This window comes from Danaus plexippus, assembly GCF_018135715.1.
Source record: "Danaus plexippus chromosome 9 unlocalized genomic scaffold, MEX_DaPlex mxdp_24, whole genome shotgun sequence".
NCBI lineage: Eukaryota > Metazoa > Arthropoda > Insecta > Lepidoptera > Nymphalidae > Danaus > Danaus plexippus.
In genome coordinates, this window is record NW_026869847.1 from 1,925,438 (window position 1) to 1,947,945 (window position 22,508).

The 22,508-nt window shown below is 32.2% G+C and overlaps 1 protein-coding gene across 1 annotated transcript in view; it reads right to left on the reverse strand.

Moving 5' to 3' along the window:
* The window catches only part of LOC116767189 (serine/threonine-protein kinase NLK), a 58,895-nt gene that overhangs the window by 24,375 nt on the left and 12,012 nt on the right, over positions 1-22,508 (reverse strand). Inside the window, 2 exon segments of the mRNA XM_032657386.2 lie at positions 987-1,042; positions 1,563-1,692. Of these exon segments, the coding sequence (XP_032513277.1) occupies positions 987-1,042; positions 1,563-1,692 (186 nt within the window).

Below are 22,508 nucleotides of genomic sequence, written 5' to 3' on the forward strand. Positions count from 1 at the left end.
TCTTTGAGTAGAATTATTTTGCTATCATTGAAACTTGTAAATAAATAACTAGTGAAGAATTAAAATTTTGTCTACATTAGATCGCTTACATCGCAATTGGTTACAAAACACTATACATTAACTTACTAAGCTATTCCAACAGAAAATAGTGTATGGCGTAAATATATAGCAAACAATAGTGCTATGTAGATATTAGAAATGCAGTTTTTTAAAATTCACACGAATCCTTTAAGTAGTTATAAGTCAATACATCCTAGTACACAAAATCATCTAGCCTCAGTCGTAACGTACCGCTGCATATAAAACATTAACAAAAAATCTAACCGGTACATGTTTAAAACCGTTCTGAATAAACGCGCAATAAGTAAAAAGAACATCAAATTCCCAACTCCCTTGGTTTTAGTATTTAGGACGAGAAAGGGACGGCGGGGCTGGGGGCTAGCTCGCGGACGGACCGACATCTCTGATTATTTGTCCTTCATTCATCGTGTCGTTCACACCGAGATATTTTAATACCATTGATATAATATATTATCGGAAAAACATTCAGAACCGACCTTGACCTATTCGGTTTAATGCTCTTTAGAAAATCGCCATGCTTCCGATTAAGGACGTTCGATTGCGCACTTTTTTTTTTATTCAGTATTTACACAAATATCAGTAATTCAAATAAGAATTTACATCCGAAGTAACGACAAAGAAGGGCTATCGTCCTCGAGATGCTTATATCGTGCCCTTGGAAGGCGGTCATTAGCACCTATCTTTGGCAATATATAGTTGGTACAATACTCCTACGCTCATTAGAGAATGGCCGGTAACATAAAATAAGATCGTATGGGAATATATCGAACAATAAACAATTTATTCCTTTGTCACAATATTCTCCTTAACATCGTATTCCACCAAAAATTCCACCAAAAATAAAAACTCCGAGGCAATAATTATATTTCTTTGGAATTATTCAATGTATTTTGTGAAAAGGATACATTTCTTGGAAGAAGTCGAGGCTTGGCGGCTGCAGTATGTCTAACGCCGATAATACCTGCAATTAAACATTATCAAGTATGCCATTTGCACGAACACAGCCTTTTTATACAATAACTTTTAAGGACGTTTCACGAATGAATATAAAATACTTAGGTATTGAATACAAAAAACTATAAACGGAGAACTTATATGGAACATTTGAAAGGAAATAAGCCATGAGATACAAGCGAGGCAAATTCTCTGTGTAAGAATTTAATCCGAACAATAACTGACAATTGGTTTGTTTGTATTTCGATTGGTGTTTTGCTCTGATATCTGCGTATGAAATTCTTCATAGTTAAAACATTCGACTTGCGACAAATGCAAAACGCAAACAATACCCCGGATCCATACATACAGGGAAAATGAATAAATCACTATCGCACACCGCATTGTAATTATTTCGTGACAGTAAACAGGTTAAAATACTTCGATAATTAAAATTTATAATGAAGGGCTCAACAGACGGCTTAGATAGGATTAACACGCCAAAATATTTGTTTTATTATAAATTTGTTATATGAATGTATATTTACATTTTCATGTTTGAAGAAGCAGAGCATTTTAAGCTCACGGAAGACGCGTTTGGATGAGACGAGCGACTGGAACACGTTCGGCAACTTCTTGAGAGCCACGCGGCGGCCATCGCGCGGATCTGTCACTGCCCTGGAAATAATAAAACACATTAGAGACAAACATAATTCACATAACGTGACAACAAAGGATGCAAATGCAAATGTGCTTAAAACAAACTAATAATAACTAAATCAAAACATAACAACCGAAAATAAATGGCCTTCGAATCGCCAAATTTATTTTTAAACACGAAAGGGAAACATTTTTGATCGTTTCACGGAGCGAAAAAAAAAAGTAAACGATTCCAATGAACGACTCAGGCGGCGATAACAATCGCTTTTCAGATAGTCTAAAATCACCATTCACATGCAAACGTTCACCTGACATTCGATTCCTGAACCGAGTTTCTTACTTTTACACCTTCATTTTTATCTCGTTTAGATTATTTTTTTTGAACTTGAAATAACACTTCATCATCAAACGTAAGATTGCTTTTGATTTCTTATATGATTTATACGTGTATTGTAAAATGTGTCGCAATCTTGGTAACAAATACATCGATGTAAATCACGTTTTATCATAATTAACACTGCCTAACTCATTTACCACAATAAACGACGGACATGTAATTCACGTTCTTGCCTTTATAGTGTTATTAAAATTTATTTGATGACAAAAAATACTTTCTACGTTTCATGAAACTCAAACTGTTAGTTATTGTAAGGCATATCTTCTATGCAGTAGTTGGAAAGATCTTCAAAATAATACTTTATACAATATTATCAATATATTAGTTAGATTGCATACAGTTATATTCTCTGAAAACAATACAAAACATTATTTGGAAATACTGTACGTTAATGTCAGTTAGTTAATATTGAAGTACCGTTTTGAGTAAACCTTTTACACAAAGACAGGAAACGATGCAACAAACTGATTACGTGACAGCTGGTCGAAGAACTTCCACATAATTGAACGATATTATAAAAAAATAATTTTCAAAACAAAAATTTCTATTCCTATTATTTCCACAATATCTTTGTAAACAATATAATAAATTTAGGTTCCCTTCAATTCGTTAGGTATATTCCAATCGCTCTTGATACAGAATGTAATATGTAAAGTGGTGACCCTTGTGTTGTTAGCGGATGTATGTTGAAATGTAAAATATTTAAAAACAAAAGAAAGCCTAATCAAACCCACACACATACATGAATTGCAACAATACAATATAATAATATTCAGACTTATTGTTGAATAAAGCTTTTTTTATTTTGTAGAACCCAATGCTACTGAGGAACAGATTGAGCAATCTAAATTTAAGAGGAATTTAAAAACAAAATTTTTGTAAACAATAAAAGTAAGCTGATCGTACACATTTCTGTTTGTACAGCCCCCGGCGGTGGACGGGCTTTTGTTAACATAAATGACGAAAATCGAACAATTGATTTCGAAATGAATTTAAGGCATTTGGACACGGTGAGTGAGAAATGTTGACAGAGTTTGAATTTTAAACAGACTGTTGTCGAACATTAATTGTATGCTGTACAATCTAAGCTTAAAAACTTCCTCCATATATGTATATTAAAACTCTGTCATGCTTTAGAACAAAATAACAGAGAAGTTTTTATATCTCAAAGAAAATATTTATATTTAATTCGCTTCCTGAGTTTATTTTCTAAGAAATAACTCACCAGTATTTTTGTATCCGTTTGTATGATGCTTAAAACTTTCGGTACATTACTAACCCAAGTTATAGATAAGAATTAAAATAAGTAGTAGAATTAATGTAACTTATATTTACAAGTTAATGAATATCTGATATACATACTAAATTGTAAATGAGAAAAGCAAATTTATCTGTGATACAATCATTTCACAGCTGAAGCAATAAAATGAAATGAAATTTTGAAACGAAGATAAAAATAAATCTTATAAATACTCTACACTAATTTGTTTTACGACATTCATTATATATATATATATATATATATAGCTGTAAATTTAATCCTAATTCGTATCAAGCTACCGACATCCGAGGTAGATAACATGAAATCCCCAGTACATTTTCGTAATTGATAGCAACGAATAGAAATACCTTATCAAAAATTATTAAAGAATTAAATATATTTAATTAAAATAACATACATTTCGAACAATAAAATTTGCAAAAAATAATATTTTTTCTAAACATTAAATAGAAGATGAATTGATTATTATGAACACTGAATTGAATCTCATTCAGATAAGTTGAGGGTGATTAAACATTCTCAATGAAATAAAAGCAAACTGCTTGTTTAATTTTAATTGATGCTATGGCAGTTCCAGATACAGAAGACTGTAATAACAAAACGAGTATATTTTAAACCAATCTTTTCCAAAAACCAATATATTTTAAACCAGTCTATGTTATATAAAACATTGGGAGACATATATTATGGTTACTCTTATTACATATAGTATAGGTACTATATACATCCCACCATATAAACTACAAAAATAATAGAAATGTTTAACAAGCACCCAAATTTATTTAAAAAAAAAATCTTGAGTCAAAAATACCTATTTATTGAACGCCAGATCAAGTTCAACATATTATACTTTAAACTAAAAAACGATTAAATGTTTATCAGGAGTCAATATGCTGAAGATGGTAGAATATATGTAGCCAATTGTAACTCGTTTGAATTGGCCTGATTGAGGCAGTACTGTCCTCACACAAGATTAGCTTCAAATAACCGTAACAACTGCCTTTGGTTTTTTAGTTTGTATCTTCGCTGCTCATTAGAGTAACGGAAACTCCGAAATACGAAAGGCATCCTTTCCTCTTATCCAAATCCCATCTGAACCTTCCGTTTTCACATATAAGTCCAACAGTCTTTAGGGAAACAACACATCTGAGTATCAGGTGCGGATTACCGTGGACAACGGCCACTTACTATCACGTTCCTCTCCTCATTTATTACTTTTAACATAACATACATCACTACTTATATTACACGAAAATATCTTTGATAGAAATTAAAGTTGTACTCGAACTTTAATTTCGAGTTATTCATATCAAATTACACTACACCACGGCCTCTTCAGTTAATCGCAAGGAAAAACTTTGCTACATAGACTAACTTTAAAGTTTTCAATTGAGAAACGCTCTGAAATTTTTCCAACGCTAGGCAACCGTTTAAGTTAAAATGTTTTTTATGTCATATAAAAAATTGCTTGTCTCGATGTTGATATGTTCGGTTATATTATGCCATATTTACGTAGCATAGCGTTTATGCTATCAGTAAAATAATGAGGAACGACTATTAACATTTTATTAAGAGTTACGTAATTCGTTGGACGTATCCGAATAGATGCATGGTTGTTACTCAGTATTTGGCTGACAATATTTATTTTTATATGAGCATATTTCGTGATATAAATTACATGTAATAAGCAATGGTTATACACATTTATAGGGAGGACCTAATTTCCGTGGGCGTGACGATCTCTTGTATTTATAGCGGTCGATAGAAATCCCGTCGGACCGCGCACTAAACCCAGCTTTATCTCGACTCGCACGTTACAACCCAACATTCATCGTGGAAAATACCACCATGAAATATTCAATAATTCTGCGCTGGCGCCCGTTTAATTTTTATATTTAAATAAAATACTTCGCTTTATAGCTGTCTATGCAATGCGATAAATTATTTAATATAAGTTTTACCTGAATTACTAAAAAAAAACGCTATCTGTAAATGGAAGCTGCAGGAAGTCCGGTGAACTGTGTCAATGTCAACCTGTGTCGGGCCTGTTGTTTTTGACACATTTTTTTTTAGAACGCTCTCAATGTCGAGTTAGTATTTGGGTGGTGTATTAATGTATCAATTGTACGAGCAACGGTTTACGTTCAGTGACTAAACTATTGTTATAACGGCCTTAAGGAACTGCAGACAGAAGAAAGCACAAAGAAATTATAACCTTAATATTCATACTAGAGTGGTGTAAAATATACAAGATTTTTTTTTTATTTTCATTTCCTACGAAAAGCTTTGTACTTGTGAAATTAAATAGAAACTATCAAGTCGATGCCATTCAAAATTTCAGAAAATTTACATATTAAAAGTAGAAAGTTGATATATTGTTAACATTGAACCTGACCTACTGCGTCTCTAGAAGTAATGACGATATAATACATATGTGTGTCATCCAGTTATTAGTAGTGAAGCTATTCCGCCTATAGCATGTCGTAAGTCATTCGTAGCCAGTGATAATTTGTTGGGAATATTTCGTTTTTTCCACTATACATGGTACGAGGGGCATGGTGTATTAATAGAGTAATGTGTTACTGATACCAATTATATTTAGCAACGTATCATTGGTCGCCAGGAAGTTACGGCGCCGGAGCTTGACCTAATATTATGGAATTAATTACAGATGTGACGTCACCACTTATTGTTGCAACTATGTCTAGGTATGGAAACTTCGGATACAATCGACGTGCAATTACTTCTTTCTTCAAACTTTTATTAAGAATTACTTATTTAGAATCGATCATGATTTTTTTATAAATTCAGAAGATCTGAGCAAGTTTAAAACACCATAACCGAATATTAAATGAAAAAGAACAAATCAATATAAATAACAGAAATTAATCTATATAGTAAGCGGATTACAATAAATCAAGATTTGCCTATGAATTGTGTCCGCAAAAACAAAAGCTGCATACATAGAATTTTATTCGGGAGGTGACTAAAATAAACTCAAAATACATTCGTTTTTATTTTAAATAACCACGTCAGTTTTATGATGTTGAACGAATAAAAAAATAACTTGACATATAACCGTTAAAGTCCATTTTTGTAAAACCACTATACCAATTCGGCCTTTGATCGACTTTGCGACGTGACACAAACGGCGCGATTGCTCTTATTTTTATGAAAAAAATGAAAGTGAAAATGTGTTTACACCTTCACTTGAAGTTTGTTTAGTAAAAACTAAGTTAGGAGAAATATACCAAATATAGTATATTGAGAAAATAACTGCATGATGTTTAATTAACTTTGAAATTAATTAAATATATAATCAGTAAAAACGTTGGTAGCGCAGATAGCTTTGACCAAAAATAGTATTATATTCAGTGGCATCATTAATTCTTTGGTGTCCTTTATTCGGGAGGTTCCATCTCGTTAAAAAACATACCGAACCCGAGACACCGAAAAGACCACTTGTCTATTTATATCTCCCACGCTGAATCTAAGTTAGCCCTAACATAGGCTCACCATCCGTCCGGCTTTCACGGGATTTGTCCCTGATTTAGTGCCACGTTTGGTGAAGGATTAAAAATGGCCAGGATTACATGACCGTTGCAATGTTTTGAACGACAGTCAAACGTTGCCGAATTAAATATAAATGTAACCAACGTATAAATACTAGTCTATTATTTGTTTTACACCGTATATTTTAATATTATTATCATCAGAATAATTATTTTGCATTACGACGAATCTTTACGGTATAAACACGCAATTGATATTAAAATTTTGAATCTAAATACTAGGGCGACCAGAACTAGTTGTTGATATGACTTCCGAACAACTTAATATCTACAATTATTTCCTACATCAAAATCCAGATATGGCAACCCTACACAAATAGGTCTAGCACGTCACCAACGCACGCCCTCATTTCACCTCTACGTGGGGCTTCTGTGTGTACTTCATGTTTAAATGTAATCCTTATTTATATATACATAAGGTTCACATAATAAACAACCGTATCTATCAATTCAAGTTAACATTTAAAGAGGACGGCACAGGAAGACCTGTCCATTAGCATTGACCACATAAGGGATGGTGGACAATTTATGACTGAAACTAAAGCGCTTTTTAGACCACAACAGAATACAATAAGCGTTACAGGTCAAACGGATCGCACTTCCTTATACCATCAAAATACTAAATATATTTTATCGTAAATATATTGAACTGACATTATTTCCGTAACATCTATCTTAACATGGAGCGAGACAAACAGTTTCAAAACAATACAAACTATTTTGTTACAGGAAAACTAATATATTCAGCACAATAATCATAATTAAATTACGTCTAATCAACAATTATTACGAAATACATTTAATTAATGTAAATAAAATACAAATATTCACTGTTATCTTCACAGATCCCATAACTCTTATAATTAAGTTAACCAGAAAGACGACCTTTGTGCCATTTTATTTCAAATAAAACCGAAAAACTTGGATGCTATGTTGAAAACTATTATTTACGATGTCAGTCATAATAAAATAAACGTTATTTAAATTTAAATGAATTGCAAACTTATTTCGTCCACGCACAACTCGTTATAAAACAAATTAGTTGTGCAAGGTAATTAAAACATGTGGGAGATAAAATTAACTATGTTATCTAATTTACAGAACCGTCTAGTTCTAACCTTGCTATATGAATAATAATGAACACATTGTCCCATTGTTTATTTTAAATTTCAGATACTTTTCTCCGACATTTCTTTTTTAGTTTTGAGACTATTGTAACCAGTTAGTAACCAACACAAATACGAGACATAGACATAGCTATCGCTGATGTGTCGAAAACTGTTTTTTTTTTTTGTTATATTCTTATTTATTTAAATAATATTAGTCACACGAGGTCAACGTATAACCAAGGGCATAGCAAGGTGTACCTTGGATATTTTTAGCACAAAATAATTATCCTAAGGTCGCTATGCAACGTTTCCCATCGCCTAGTAAAGACAATCATCCGTCTCGATACGCTGTTAGATATCTCGTCTATATTACGACACCAGTTCTGTTTAACCCATAAATTCAGATTAACACCACCGCCTGTACAAAAATACGATTATTTAAAGGGTTAGAATTTTTGTGTTACATTTCTTTTAACTCAACAATGTATTCAGTTGTAGCATGTAAGAACATTTTAAGGAATGCGCATCTGTCTGCAATCGATTGATCTTTCGTTATATCTATCTATACACTAATAAGACCACGTGATAGAATGAATATCAATAATTGTTTATAAGGTAAAGGTAAAGTTTCCTTATAAGACTATTTAATATTAAATGACCATACATTAGCCTTTGCTAAGACTTGAACCAATATAACAAAAACTAAGACCTTTATAGAACTGGTTTTTTTTTTACAGAACATCAACGGATATAAACAATTAATAGATTCTTTATCTTTAAAAATAACCAGAAAACTCTTGGGAAATTTTAAATTATCCCAGGATTATTTAAATATGTAATATACTTGTTTTCGACTATCTAGACAATGAACACGAAATCTGAACATGCGATGAGATTAAAACGTTATATATACGATACAAGCAAATTTTTCTATAAAACGACTAAATAAGTATCGAGATACATAATACATGCAAGCAAAACAAAAAGAGCAAAGGATTGTTCAATTCAATCAATTTATTCAGATAGATTATTTCATAATCAATAGCATACGTTGCCATAAAAATATCATATTTGTAAACATTCTTCACAACGAAATACCAAGTGATTGATATCAATCGGTTTGTACATAACATTGTTTTAGTTCAGCGTGACCGACGGGAATGCGTACAGTATACAAACACTATTAACACGCTTACCGAACGAGCTTCACTCATTTTCCAATCAAACACCACAACAACAATATATAACAAAAAACATGACCTAGAAACGTACTAGCTAAGATGGAAAATCGTTTGATCGATTTAGACAAACCTAGAAGCCAAATTAAATTGCATCTTGTTACATTATAAATAGGATATATATTGCAACGGTACTTATATGATAAGTGAAACTGTGTAGGCGATAGAGGCGCGTCATGCCGTCGTGAAACACGTCACTCCAGCTGATCGCTGTAAACAAATCATAGTAAACTCCCACGCCGCTAGTGGATGCTTTAATATTCATAGTTTGAAAACATGTCACAAGACATTAGACATGTTCATTCTGCGACGCTGCTGTGATGTCAAATCTGCTTCACCGACACATCAACAACCGGTTATGTGATACAGGCCGTACAAAACAAGCAAAAATTTATATTAATTGCGAACACAAATAAATTTAATATTCGTTCGCAATTACGTTTATCCGCCTAAAAGGATCAATCAATCAACGAACGAACAATTGAAACCGATAATGATTTAATATCGGCCAATTATGTGGTCACAACACCGACAATAGCCTCGTACGCCGACCATTTATTCTTATATTACAATACAAAATGCATATTCAATAAAATAACTATAAAAAAAAACCTCCTCGTAATGTATAGGTATTAATTTATAACCATTTTTACGAATATGCGAAAACGTGATACAAAAACCGGTTAGTTGTTTTCGATTTAATTGAGTGGACGAAAAAATGGCGCCAGTTAAGTCATTAATAACGGGGTCAACACCAGCCAGTGAAAGAGACGAAACATTGACTTGTGTGTATACTTATATTATCTAGGTCAAACAGCTGTTTTGCTCATGACAGCTAATGTGCTGGAAGTTACGCGCCGTTGGAAGTAGGTCTGACGAAATGTGCTAACTTTGTATAGGGTTTTACATATTATGAAACAGTGCCTATAAAATTGTCCTAATTCTTTTTTCGTTAGCGCATGTGACATCAAAATAATTAAAGATTGCCTCATCAATAACACCTACATGACTAGTTATTAGACAATATTTTAATGATTATTTTCTACCTGAATTTCTAGCCGAATCTTTATCATATTAAGATGCTTAACTGTTAAAAATTACACAAATATAATTCATCAAAAGCAGCTATTGAGAGTAATGTATAGCAATCCATCTGTCTTTACTGTGAGTTAAAAATGTGTTTATATTATGATGATGAATAGGCAGTCATTACGAATAATACGAAACCAAATGTATGTGTGTAAGTAAATTTGATCAATTAGTGCGACCACAGCATCCAGCCAGCGAGCCTCCCGGTCGGCAATCACATGAGTAATGTGTCTATTACTAGCCGTCGAAGCGAATGGGGAACAATTACCAGGGAACAACTCACATCTATGATTCGAAACGTGATCGTGTACACTTCCAGGAGTACGAGATTGAATATGAATAACTAGAAATCCGTCTTTGTTTAACCGGTTACTAAGGAACGGAGCGGTAACTGTATTTTTATACAATTTCAAACAAACATAAACTATTATTTGTATTGGTTGAACGACATCCGTCTTGATCTAAGACACATACACATTTTAAAAATTATCCTAATAAAGTTAAGCATAATGAGAATTCTGTTTGGTATGAAGCAGTCTACTGTCTATGCAATATATCTGAAACAGGACGTGTAGAACAAACAAGCACCGAAACTTTAATATTGATGTTATTAGTTTAGAAACTATTTAAGTGAACGCGTTTTAAACTAAGACTTAAATTAATAAAATTTTATTACCATTGTTACGACACAGAAAACTCTTTGCGACCCTAGTATCATTATAAATCAGACGATGAGAATATATACAGCAATTTTTGTTATTCTTAACGGAAACATCACAAATATATTGACATATAGACTATTATTTATGCCGACAAACGTTGAATGTTGCATTTTGTTTACTATAATGATCTTAAACTAACTAAGCATAACTTTAATTTCTCCCTAATAATTGCGAAATCCAAGCGGAAAAAAGCGTAGACGGAAGCTAGTCCCTTATTTAAATTTGAAGTATAGAATGAAAAGTTCATAGGCACGGGCAGGAGTCGAACCGGCAACCTCCGGATATCAAATAATAGTTGAACATTGGATTAATGTAAAAAACATAATAGCATGAGCGTATTAAATTTAAACAGACGTTTACATACAATTATAGTATTATTATATATATTAGAAAAATTCACACCAACTGTTTCCAACACCTGTTCGTGTCACAGAACGTAACACCTGCGTCTCGCTTGATTGTTCACCTACAAATAGACGACTTCGTACAAACCACTTGCAATACACAATAGGAGGCGGTTGGAAGGTACGGTTACATATAAAAAAAACGATACAGGAATATTAAGCTAGGCCACAGAATAGAACTCTTAGATATAATACATAGTGTTGAACACTGCTAGGTAAATATATTCTTGCATCAACTTTCACACAACAGCTGCTGGATGACGATTTACACACAAAACTAATTGATCAGATTGTAAAAAAGTTTCAGTAAATCTGATACGATTTGTGACGTGAAGTTTAATTGAATCAATAATCTTGATAAGAAAATATATATATAAGAAAATAACTGGTTTAAACAACCTTAAGTTACACGAGTATCGTGAACAAAAAAAAACTTATTTTGATTACTATCGATATTTAAAAACATATTCTCCAGTAGTACTGTTTATCAAACATTGGATTCTCATCTTCGAAAATACATATAATGAATCTGAACAAAATTTGTTTCATTGATGTCGGTAACATTTTTTTAGATATTATTGATTATTTTCTCATAATAATATTAATAAATTCAGGTTTAATATAGATTTTCTATATAAATATAATAAAAAAAAGGAAAACCCTCCTCGAGCGCCAACTAATAGAAGCATAAGTATGGTATGGTTATTTTTTTAAGGTCCCAACGTTTCTTTGTAATTTAAATCAGCAACCAATTAAGGTAACAAAGAACCTTCATTGAATTCCTAAGTATTACTCCTAAGTATAGTGATTACAAATGCATATAAAATGCATGTTATAAGAGAATTGATATATCATGACGCTAATAACTATGTGTTATTAATACGAAAAATACAAAATACTGTTGGAATAATACTACAATTTATACCAACTATACTAAACTAAACTAAACTAGTAGTCTTTAAAATAAAATTACTGCTTACTTATTTAAAATCAGTTTAGAAAGATAAGGCAATATGCTTAAGGCCTGTTAGACGTTAGGATGTGCGCGACGGAGGTTGTGGTGGGAGTTTTTTTTTGGGGGGGAGGTGTGTTCAACGTGACATCCTCACAAACAAGGCTGGGCGTTAAGAAATTTGCAACCTCGGCGCGGCAAACCGGCGACGTTATCTCTTAATAAAAATCAATTAATAAATACAGCGATAACACCAGACACCAATAATCGAATCACACCAGTTTCGTTATTTACAAAGAATATTACCATTAAAATTATCCCAACATTATACATACAAATTGTTTATTTACTACAAAGAAAACATCTTAATAAGATTTCAATCATGCAAATAAAGATTTATGACGTACATTGTAAATGCCGGTGATGCAAATTCGATTACAGGTAAGCAATTAATCGTCAAAGTTCAAGGAACGGCCTCCACGATACACGTATCTTAATAGCACGCCTCGTTGTGATGTTTAAACCCAATCGTTCTATTTCTATATATTATATTAACCGCTATTCAAACACATTTGCCTAAATGATTTGTATATTATCGATTACAATTAATTAGTAATGCACGTACCTTTCCAAGTGGGTAATAAATTATATATTTTTAATGCAAAAAAATTTCAATACAAACGTTTATATTGTCCTACAATATAACAATCAAGTTTAAATTAACATTTAACAGCATAAAACATACTAATCGTAAAAAAATTAATTCACTTTCTACCGGTTACGACGTGATTATATTTGTATACAAATATAAGTAAAGGTTAATTAAAACTACAACATATTTGTCAGTGAAATTCACTAAACTAAAAAAAAATAAAAATCTAAATTCCATTAATAGAATATTTAAATAATTGAAAAAGACATGATTCCAACAGAAACTTTTAAATATATACTATAACTTGTAAAATAATGCGCTGGCAATAGAGAATTATAAACAAATAACTCTGGTAGTAATAAAACTAAAGCAAACAATTCCCTTAATAGGTTTCAGTGTTTAATGATTCACGCTTTACATAGCCGTGCCTTGGGCGACGTGGCACCGGCTGGGAAATGCATTTCGGGGTAGCGACGCCTCGGAAACAAAATCGATGGACTAAACCAGAAAATTCCCTAACACAACCCTCCACTGTAAACGGTCGTTGACATTCGAAAATTTTACATTAAATGATAAGATTTTTATTTAATTTTATGTTTATATGATACCGAATGTAATCCAATCACGATTAGCTCATGCAGAACCATTACGTTAATACATACATATATTAATGACAGCTGAGGGATTATCTTGAGCCCTGATTGATTTATCGCGATCCAACAACTTAGCAGTGTCTAAGTTAACAAGCCGAGGATTCAGTGAATGGTAATCTATTCTGTAGAAAGTTTAGTTCGGTAACAAATTTGTCACAGCTAATATACAATTATACCGATAATTTCATGATGAAATATAATTGCTCAAGACGGACGAATCCTCTGACGCAAGTGAATGTCCGTTCAATGCTCATTTGAACTCTATAACCCCCATAGACGTCATCTCGAATTATTTCCATTCATCAAACCCATAAAATGTTCAGCGTGAGAACCACTGTCGTATGTCACGTTGCAAAATAACCGTTTTATAGCGAGTCATACAAATATTATATGGCTGCCGCGACAGGAACTGAAGTAATCACACGATATACTAAGAAGGTATGCTTTCATATGGTTCAGGGTTTAGGTAAGAGTGCATAAATTTGAAAAAAAAAAACTTACCAATAGGTATAACACAAAAGGACAAGGAAAAATAATTTCAAACGTATCAATTGTAGGAAAAACGAGAGCCACAAGATTTTGATGACGTCCAACATTAAAAACCGGTTAAGGTACAGAATGATGAAATGGAAGTGTTTAGATAAATATTTTTATTACAGAATAAAATAATTCCCACGTAAAATTATAGATGACAATAAATGTTAGCATGAGATACTGTTACTAGATTACAAAACACCTCGATCGAGTTTCTATATTGCGATTCAACTATCTGAATTTGTGGCTATAAACTGTAATTCCTTGCTCCATATAACAGTCAGGTATTAGCCGTGTGAACGATCCTTGTTTCATATAACATGGCGAAACAGTTTCAAAATATACGAGATCAAGCGATCATTCGTGAAACGTAATGCTTATAAGGTTTGCTGCTAATATAATTTATATAATGAATTTCGAACTAATTAAGTAATAACATTATATGATTCAACAAACACATATCAATGTCAAAACTAGTAGGTACAATTAAAATGATATTTGAAATAATAATTGTTATAATATTATCGTATCATCGCTGATCGCATAAACTGCGGTATTAAATTACGTACTTGAAAAGCATGGCGTACTAATAAAACATTTACAATAAAATGCATCATTTATAAATAAACCTAGTAAATAATATATATCTAGCATTTTCAATGAGACCTAATAAACTTCTGTTAACATAAACACGATATTTAACATTTGAGCAACGATTTTAGTTCAAGTTGCGTGTTTTTTGTCGTTTCGCCTGGGGCAGGTGTAGCCCCGCCAGCTGACGGCCACCGCATCAAAAGTTAGTCTTAAATATATATATTTTTCATCGCTTTAAAACCGCACATGGGACAAGAGACAGGAGTACTTTGGACTTTTATTACTAATCGTATCGTAAAGGAGGGTATGAGATAACCATAAAGTAGATTATGAAATGTTTTGGTGAAGTTAGGCTGTACAACATGTTCCTATCTACTTACTATATTGTCCATGACATAAATTAATAAACACTACAATATTAAATATTATAACTAGAGACCGATTAATGAAATAGACATATATAAATTATCTGAATCCATCTAAATAAATAGGCTTTGTGTATATCAGTTTTCAAGTCTCGGCTCAATGAGGAATGCTTTAAGTATGTCTGTCTGTGTGTGTTTGTTAATGTTTTGTGGAATTTTAGTTTGAAAACGGGTCGATTAACTTCGATAATGAGACCTATTATAATTGTTTCGTTAAATTTTCATCCAAAAACTTATACGTAGTTACTTATTTTATTGCAATTACCAAAACGATATTTAATTATTTTGAATGTTGGACTTATTATTTTCATTATATATAATGGATATAAGTAAATAAAATGAAGACGAAAGGAAACTTCATATAGTACCTATTGGTACTTTCACAAACTATTTCTTATATATTATATATATTTATATTTATAATTTATATAACCATTTATGTTACCCTTATGTACGTGTGTTAACGTCCAAACAGCTCAAAATTAAATCTATCTAGACTCAATCATAGTCTCAGTGTAACAAGTAAATAACGTATAATATTAAATAGTATTAATTATGACCACGGAGTGCTGCTTGAGGTCAACGTACTAGTGACGATCAGAGGGCAAGTTGATCCAATTCAGGTAGAGACCTTTTGTAATAAATCACCTAGTGGCAAGAACAGGCTTCTAAGAATATTCAATGCATCAGTTAATAATTTTCTCATTTAAATATTCTCCTTATAATGTTCAAGCACAAAAAAAAAACTGTAATGACGAGAAACAAAAATAGAATCGCATTAATTTATTATATTTTATAAGTAGGTACTAATGTAGTCTGGTGCATTTTGGCTTTTTATTAGAAGTATGTTTATCTATGTATTGTGTGTGTTATTACAATATTTTATAGTTACTACTTATCATGCTAAATGCTTATAAGGAAAGCGAAAAAAAATATCGTGGTAGCCTGAAGGTTAAAGGCCCGCCTCTCATACGTGAGGGCGCGGGTTCGAAACTTGGCAAGTACCAATGTGATCTTTCCGAGTCATATGTCCTCTAAGAGTATTTAGACACCACTGACGGACGGTGAAGGAAAACATCGTGAAGCCTGATGATGATGACGATGATGTCACATTTAGATTAAGTCTGCCATGCAACTATAAAGGCAAAAGAAGTTTTCAAAAGTCAACACAGCCTGCGGTTAGTTCACATAGCATTAAAAATATTATTGCGTAATTATAACAATGTATTTGGAAAGTTTGAAATTATTTTAATTTCGTCACTCACATGAATCGTGAACACATGCACAATAACAGACAAATACAACCCAACTTCACAATAAACATATTTTTAATATGAAAATATTAACTTAAAATTTTACAAAAGCATTATAGCTAATTATTAAAAGATTTTTTTTTCTTTTTTTTTTAAATAAAACGATCACAACTGAACAGTTCATAAACGATGAAGTAATGTTTGAAATATGAAAATAAGTACATTTAGATGCAAGGTTTAATCAATAACTTGTAAGAACAACGGTAAAAAAAAAATCTTACCAAAAATAAACAGTCGCATGGAGTTTTTATCTATGTATAGGTTAAATACGTCGCTAAACTTTACAAGTAACATATTACGTACGTAGATATTCAGCAACATCGAGAACAAATTGAACAAGAGAAATTATAAGAAATTCTTGTTTAGGGAAGCGGAATTAGAAACACAGTTTACTGTTACGATGAAAATTTATTAGATTTTAAGCTTTCTTTATACGACATACGATCCGAACGTTATCTGCGTTCAGATCGTAACTTAGCAATTCATTCGTGAAAACTGTATAACAACCCGCGTTACATTTCTGGTAACGCTATCAATCATCTCTCCGTGCAATATCCCATGGCTCCCTAAACGCAGATGGTCACATCACAGTTTAATACTAATAATATATGTTGTACGCTCTCATCCCGAGAAGATTAACAATTTATCAAACTTAAACGCCTAGGAATAAATTATGCCAGGCATTTATAAATATGTATAAGGTGAGCATAATAAAGGCAGTCTAGCGCTCTTGTATTATAGATTATAGTAAGCTGAAATCTTTCAATTAAGATAATTTAATTAAGTAAATAAAAAAGGATATATATTGACAAAATAAAAAAAGAAAACTAAAGATTACTTTATTACAAAAGTCAATAAAATTTCGATTAACCATTTAATGGTAATGACTGAAAATATGCTATTTCGTTTAAATTAAACTAAAAACTACATACTTTTCGGTTCGGTTACTTTGCAACAACTGTGATCATGGGCAGACGAGATGTGATTCTTGAAAAATCACTTTCCAATTGAAATGTACACTGTTTCAAATCAATAGGAAATTATGTCCAATTATGTATTAACATGTATGTATGTACATAATTTAAGTATATTGTGTACGTCACGTTTATTGCTCTATAAAGAACCCCACTATAAAAATATGGAATGAATCTGTCAAGGCGATATATTATCTTACAATGTCAATGTCTAAAAGATAACTAAACAGAAACAGTAACTCTGAAACAGTAAGTTGAATGCGTGAAATAAAAAATTGGAACATCCAGATAATATATCTTAAGGGTTGATACGTTGAAGTAAAAACTGCAAGTTATTTAGCGGAAGTGCTATGTATAACCGCTCTATTAACCCAGAGACCTTTGTTATATCTCGATCAGCTGAGCGATCTTGTCGAACGGAGTTGCCAACCAAGCCGACCTACATCCACTATTGTGACTGACATAGCCGGTCATTTGAAATCTCATGAACATATCATATTTGTTTAACTCCGCAACAAAATACACGTTTAAAAATATACTATAATCAATATTATTCTTGTCGCATAGTAGATAAAAAAAATATTAATAGATAATACTCGTTTCTTCACACTCAGAAGATAATAAATTTAATTTTCGTTATTATATTTATAAATCTAATATTAAATGTAGTTATGTAGCTAAGAACGGTTTTCTATTAAAGTGAAAATGTTAATGGCACCGCAAAAGCATTCTTCGGTAACGAAAACAGAAAGTGAGCCGGAGTGCGCGGTTTTCGGTATCATATAATGCACAATCTCTGTGTACGATACAAGCAAAGGAAGCTGAAATTTCAAACTCACGCGCCATGAACATAAATCTTCTTTTCAACCGACTTTAAAATAGGATATACTGAGAACCTTCGTAAATTTGGCAGTTGTAATCCTATTAAACCATATTGTATCTTATTCATCCTAAATCGTTACAAATGTTCCTTTTACCTTCTTTTTAATCACAACAATTTCATTTTAGACATTTAATATTCATGATTTTTTATTCCTTTATAAGAAAATTTTCTTCTTTATTTCTCGTCTGTTCCAACTAAGAGACACTTAATCCAAACAGAGCTTGACTATTAACCTATTTTTAACTCTTATATTCTACCAAAGACAACTATCGTCAAATCTAAGCTATGTAATTACTTTTACCTTGTCCTTTATTTAAACCCAGAAATTCATAAAATTAATGTAGGACGAATCAAGCACACTTTAAAACGAAAATATTTGTACTTAGTATAATTTATCGCTTTGTTCGGATCAATATCAAAACCAGCATTCTTATAAGTATGTACGGAGCAGTCAAGCACTCCAATCCCTGACTCATTGATGTCAATATTTCGAAGGCTTCTAAATCCAGTTATCTCTGACATGACTTATTAGTAATTGTAATCTAAACTAAGTTAAAAAAGAATGTTCATCCGTATTATATTTTAATAAACATACGTAAAACGTAACAATTCATAAAAAAATGTTTTTAATAACTAACGTAATGTAACTAAGAACAGATTAAGTCCTCAAATAGTAAATGGTATTCAAACAATAACTTCAAATCTATTAAGAAAAAAATAAATAAATATATTCTCGAAATTGTGATTGTATAATACACATACAAATGTTTGTGAAAAAAATTTCATAAAAAATTACTCAAAAAATATAGTTAGCAACAACGTGCTGGCTAAAAGACGAAACGAACAAGATATGAATATAAATATAGATTTAAAATCTGAAATGAGTTCCTAATACGTTTCTAGCTGTGAACACGTCACGGGGAAGAAATTATTTCACCTCAATTACCAAAACCACTTTTACTGCTCCCCAGACCGTACATAATTTCAAGTCGTTATTTCACATCGGATACACGGACATTACTCTGATGCTGGATAACTGAGAAAAATGAATTTCGTCATGGTTAAGGGTGTGAACGTGGACCAGATTAATCTCCACTTGAACGGATCACAACAATATAATATTTCGACAATACATCATCACCATTTAAGATAGTCGAAAATATTTTAGTATTATTATTTTATTAAAAATAAAGGGTATTTAACAGAACTCTTTTGTTTTTTGTTTTTATTAATATAAGTTGCCAGCTTTTGTCGACTTGTCAACTTCTTCGTTCGTGTGAATGCCTCCTTATTTCAGTTTTGTATTGTGTTTATCGTCTATTATTCTTTTTCGATGAAAAGACAAAGATCAAAGTCGCCAGTTAATACAAATTTACGGACATTAGGAACTGGTTAAGATTAGATAACTACGATTTCACTTTTTTCAGTGATTTTTAGTTTTTGCGACGCCAACAGGAAAGTATTTAAAAAATATATATATCACAAGTATTAGTCTCTACAATATTTTCTCGATAATTTTTCAATTACAAACCGATCAGTCATCTCTAACAAGGAAGCATATTGACAAAAAAATTACATATCTCGTATGTTTACATACCTATGTACATGTATGTATGTATTTATATATATATATATATATATTATTTAAGGGACAGGATGCTATTCACCTTAACGCGACTAAAATAACTACGTATCCATAAAATTCGTGAACCACAAATAGAATTCCTATGATTTATGATTTTTATCACAAGGTAACATGACTGGCTAAATTTATCGTTTTCAAACAGTTATCATAAACGATAGGAAAAAAGTAAGACGATGAAAAGAGCAAGATAAACCATTAGGATCCCTAATTTCCGTTCAATAGTCGTTTGTCCTTTCCTTGGTTCTTCGTAAAGGTCGCGAACCCGCTAAGGGCGGAGGGATGAATACAGCTTTCGAGACCCGGGCGAGGCACTCCACCACTCCCCCCCTCACCCCACACACATCTCCTACCGATCCCCCCTCACCCCACACCCATCTCCTACCAATCCCTCCTTCTCGCCACCGAGATCAACAACCCCAAAAACGTATTTGAGATAAGCCCTGGAATGAGGATGCGAATTCGCAGTAGGTAGCTACACACAATCTTAATTAAAATTAAGATAAAAGGAACGGCAATGTCACTTGAACAATGTTATTTTAACATTTTATAATGTCAACATATTTTAAAACGATCATAATATTTAGGGTAAAAATATGCTTTTTCAAAGGATATTTATAAATAGCATACTATGATTACATCGGGGGCGTCAAAAGAATTTCGGTCTTGACTACCTGACGCGATTTCCTTCGGGCATAGCGATGACAGTACGTACGTTAGATAAGGTACTGATTTCTCTAAAATGTATGAATAACCATTATAATCATGAATATATGCATATTAAATTATACAGCAACAATTTTGAGACTTAAGAACATTTTATTCCTGTTTTTCTTTAAACTTGTATTGACAAATTTCAAACATTGTGGCAAATCAATCGCCTAACTTATTCAAAGTAAGAATATAAACGAATTTATCACCATACAAAAGCCACTCAAGATGTTTTCTGCGTGTAAAACCTCAAACGCTCTTCAATTTAACTAACGACCGTTATATCGACTTAGAACCGTGAGAACAAATTACAATAAGGCATAAAAGCAATTACAAATAACTTTAGAAAGAAAAAGCACACCATGATAAGATTGAATAATGTCTAAGCAACCCTCATTACAAAAGCTTCTCTAGAATAATTTATATGTTTATACGTATAATAAAAACAAGTTTATTCCAGGAGCTATCTATATAGACATCGATGGTGAACGCAGAGCCAAGGAACCCATATAAATAAGGACAAAGGAAGACAATCTGATGGATATAGTGCATTCAAAGACGATACCATACACACGAAGCGTGACTAAAAAGACACGACAGCACCATTATCGATTCCAAGCATCGAAGCGCACACTAGTCCCTCGTTTTTTAAGTAGATAGCCAACGGACTGGGTACCATTCATTGTTTAAAAATTCAAAAACGCTCTCCATAGCTACGGGCTCACTTCGCATACTACCCCGTTATAATCTCTTGACAATACACTTCAGACCCGCCTTTTGTTGGGCCGTACGCCAAAGGAATGCACCTTTTTAAAAAGGTCTATTTCCACGATTAAATTCGTGGAGACCATTTTGTCTACTTATAAATTTGGATCTCTTACCTGTTAAAACCTGTTCGGTCCGCTGTTCGAAGAAATAAATACAAATCAGTTAGTCGTTATCTCATGCAGTTTCAAATCTTCATATTTAAATTTTGCATGGGATACTACATACAAAGCTCAACTTGGATCCGTTCCATTATATTTCTGGACATATCAAATTTATTACCTGTTATTTTAATGATAATTTTAGTATTAATTCCAATCTATATTATATATATTTATAGTGAAGATAGTGAAGCTTATTCAAATTATTTTGTAAAACAAATCGCAACATTGCAACAATTACAGAAAGCACATTTTAAAGGAGAATAGATCCCTCTAAGCGGGTCCTAGCACCAAGGGAGCCAACATCGATCGCGGCAAGGCACCCCAAACTTAACAGTGCCAGCGTGAACAACGAAGGGTAATTCTTATTATTAATTTTCTATACTTCTCGCCCTTTCTTTAAAAGCTTTACTTAGAGCAATATTGTATTAAAATTTTACAAGACCAAACTATATAAGCGGAATTAGGAATCTATATTTATATAAAAAATTTACTTGAAACGTGGATCGTTTATAACAATGATCTCTTAATGTTCGAGACAAGCAGGTATATATAATATGAAATTAATGGGCGGCGACAAAGACTCCGTCCCCTTACAACTAATGACCACTCGAAACGGGAAAATTACACCACCAAGCCGAATAGATGGGCCAGGTCACGAAACAGCTCCGGTTACAGATAAAAGTTAAAGAAAAACATCACATGTATTTCATAACAGATATTAAATTACATAAAATTCTTGTCGGTAACAGAGCACATTGT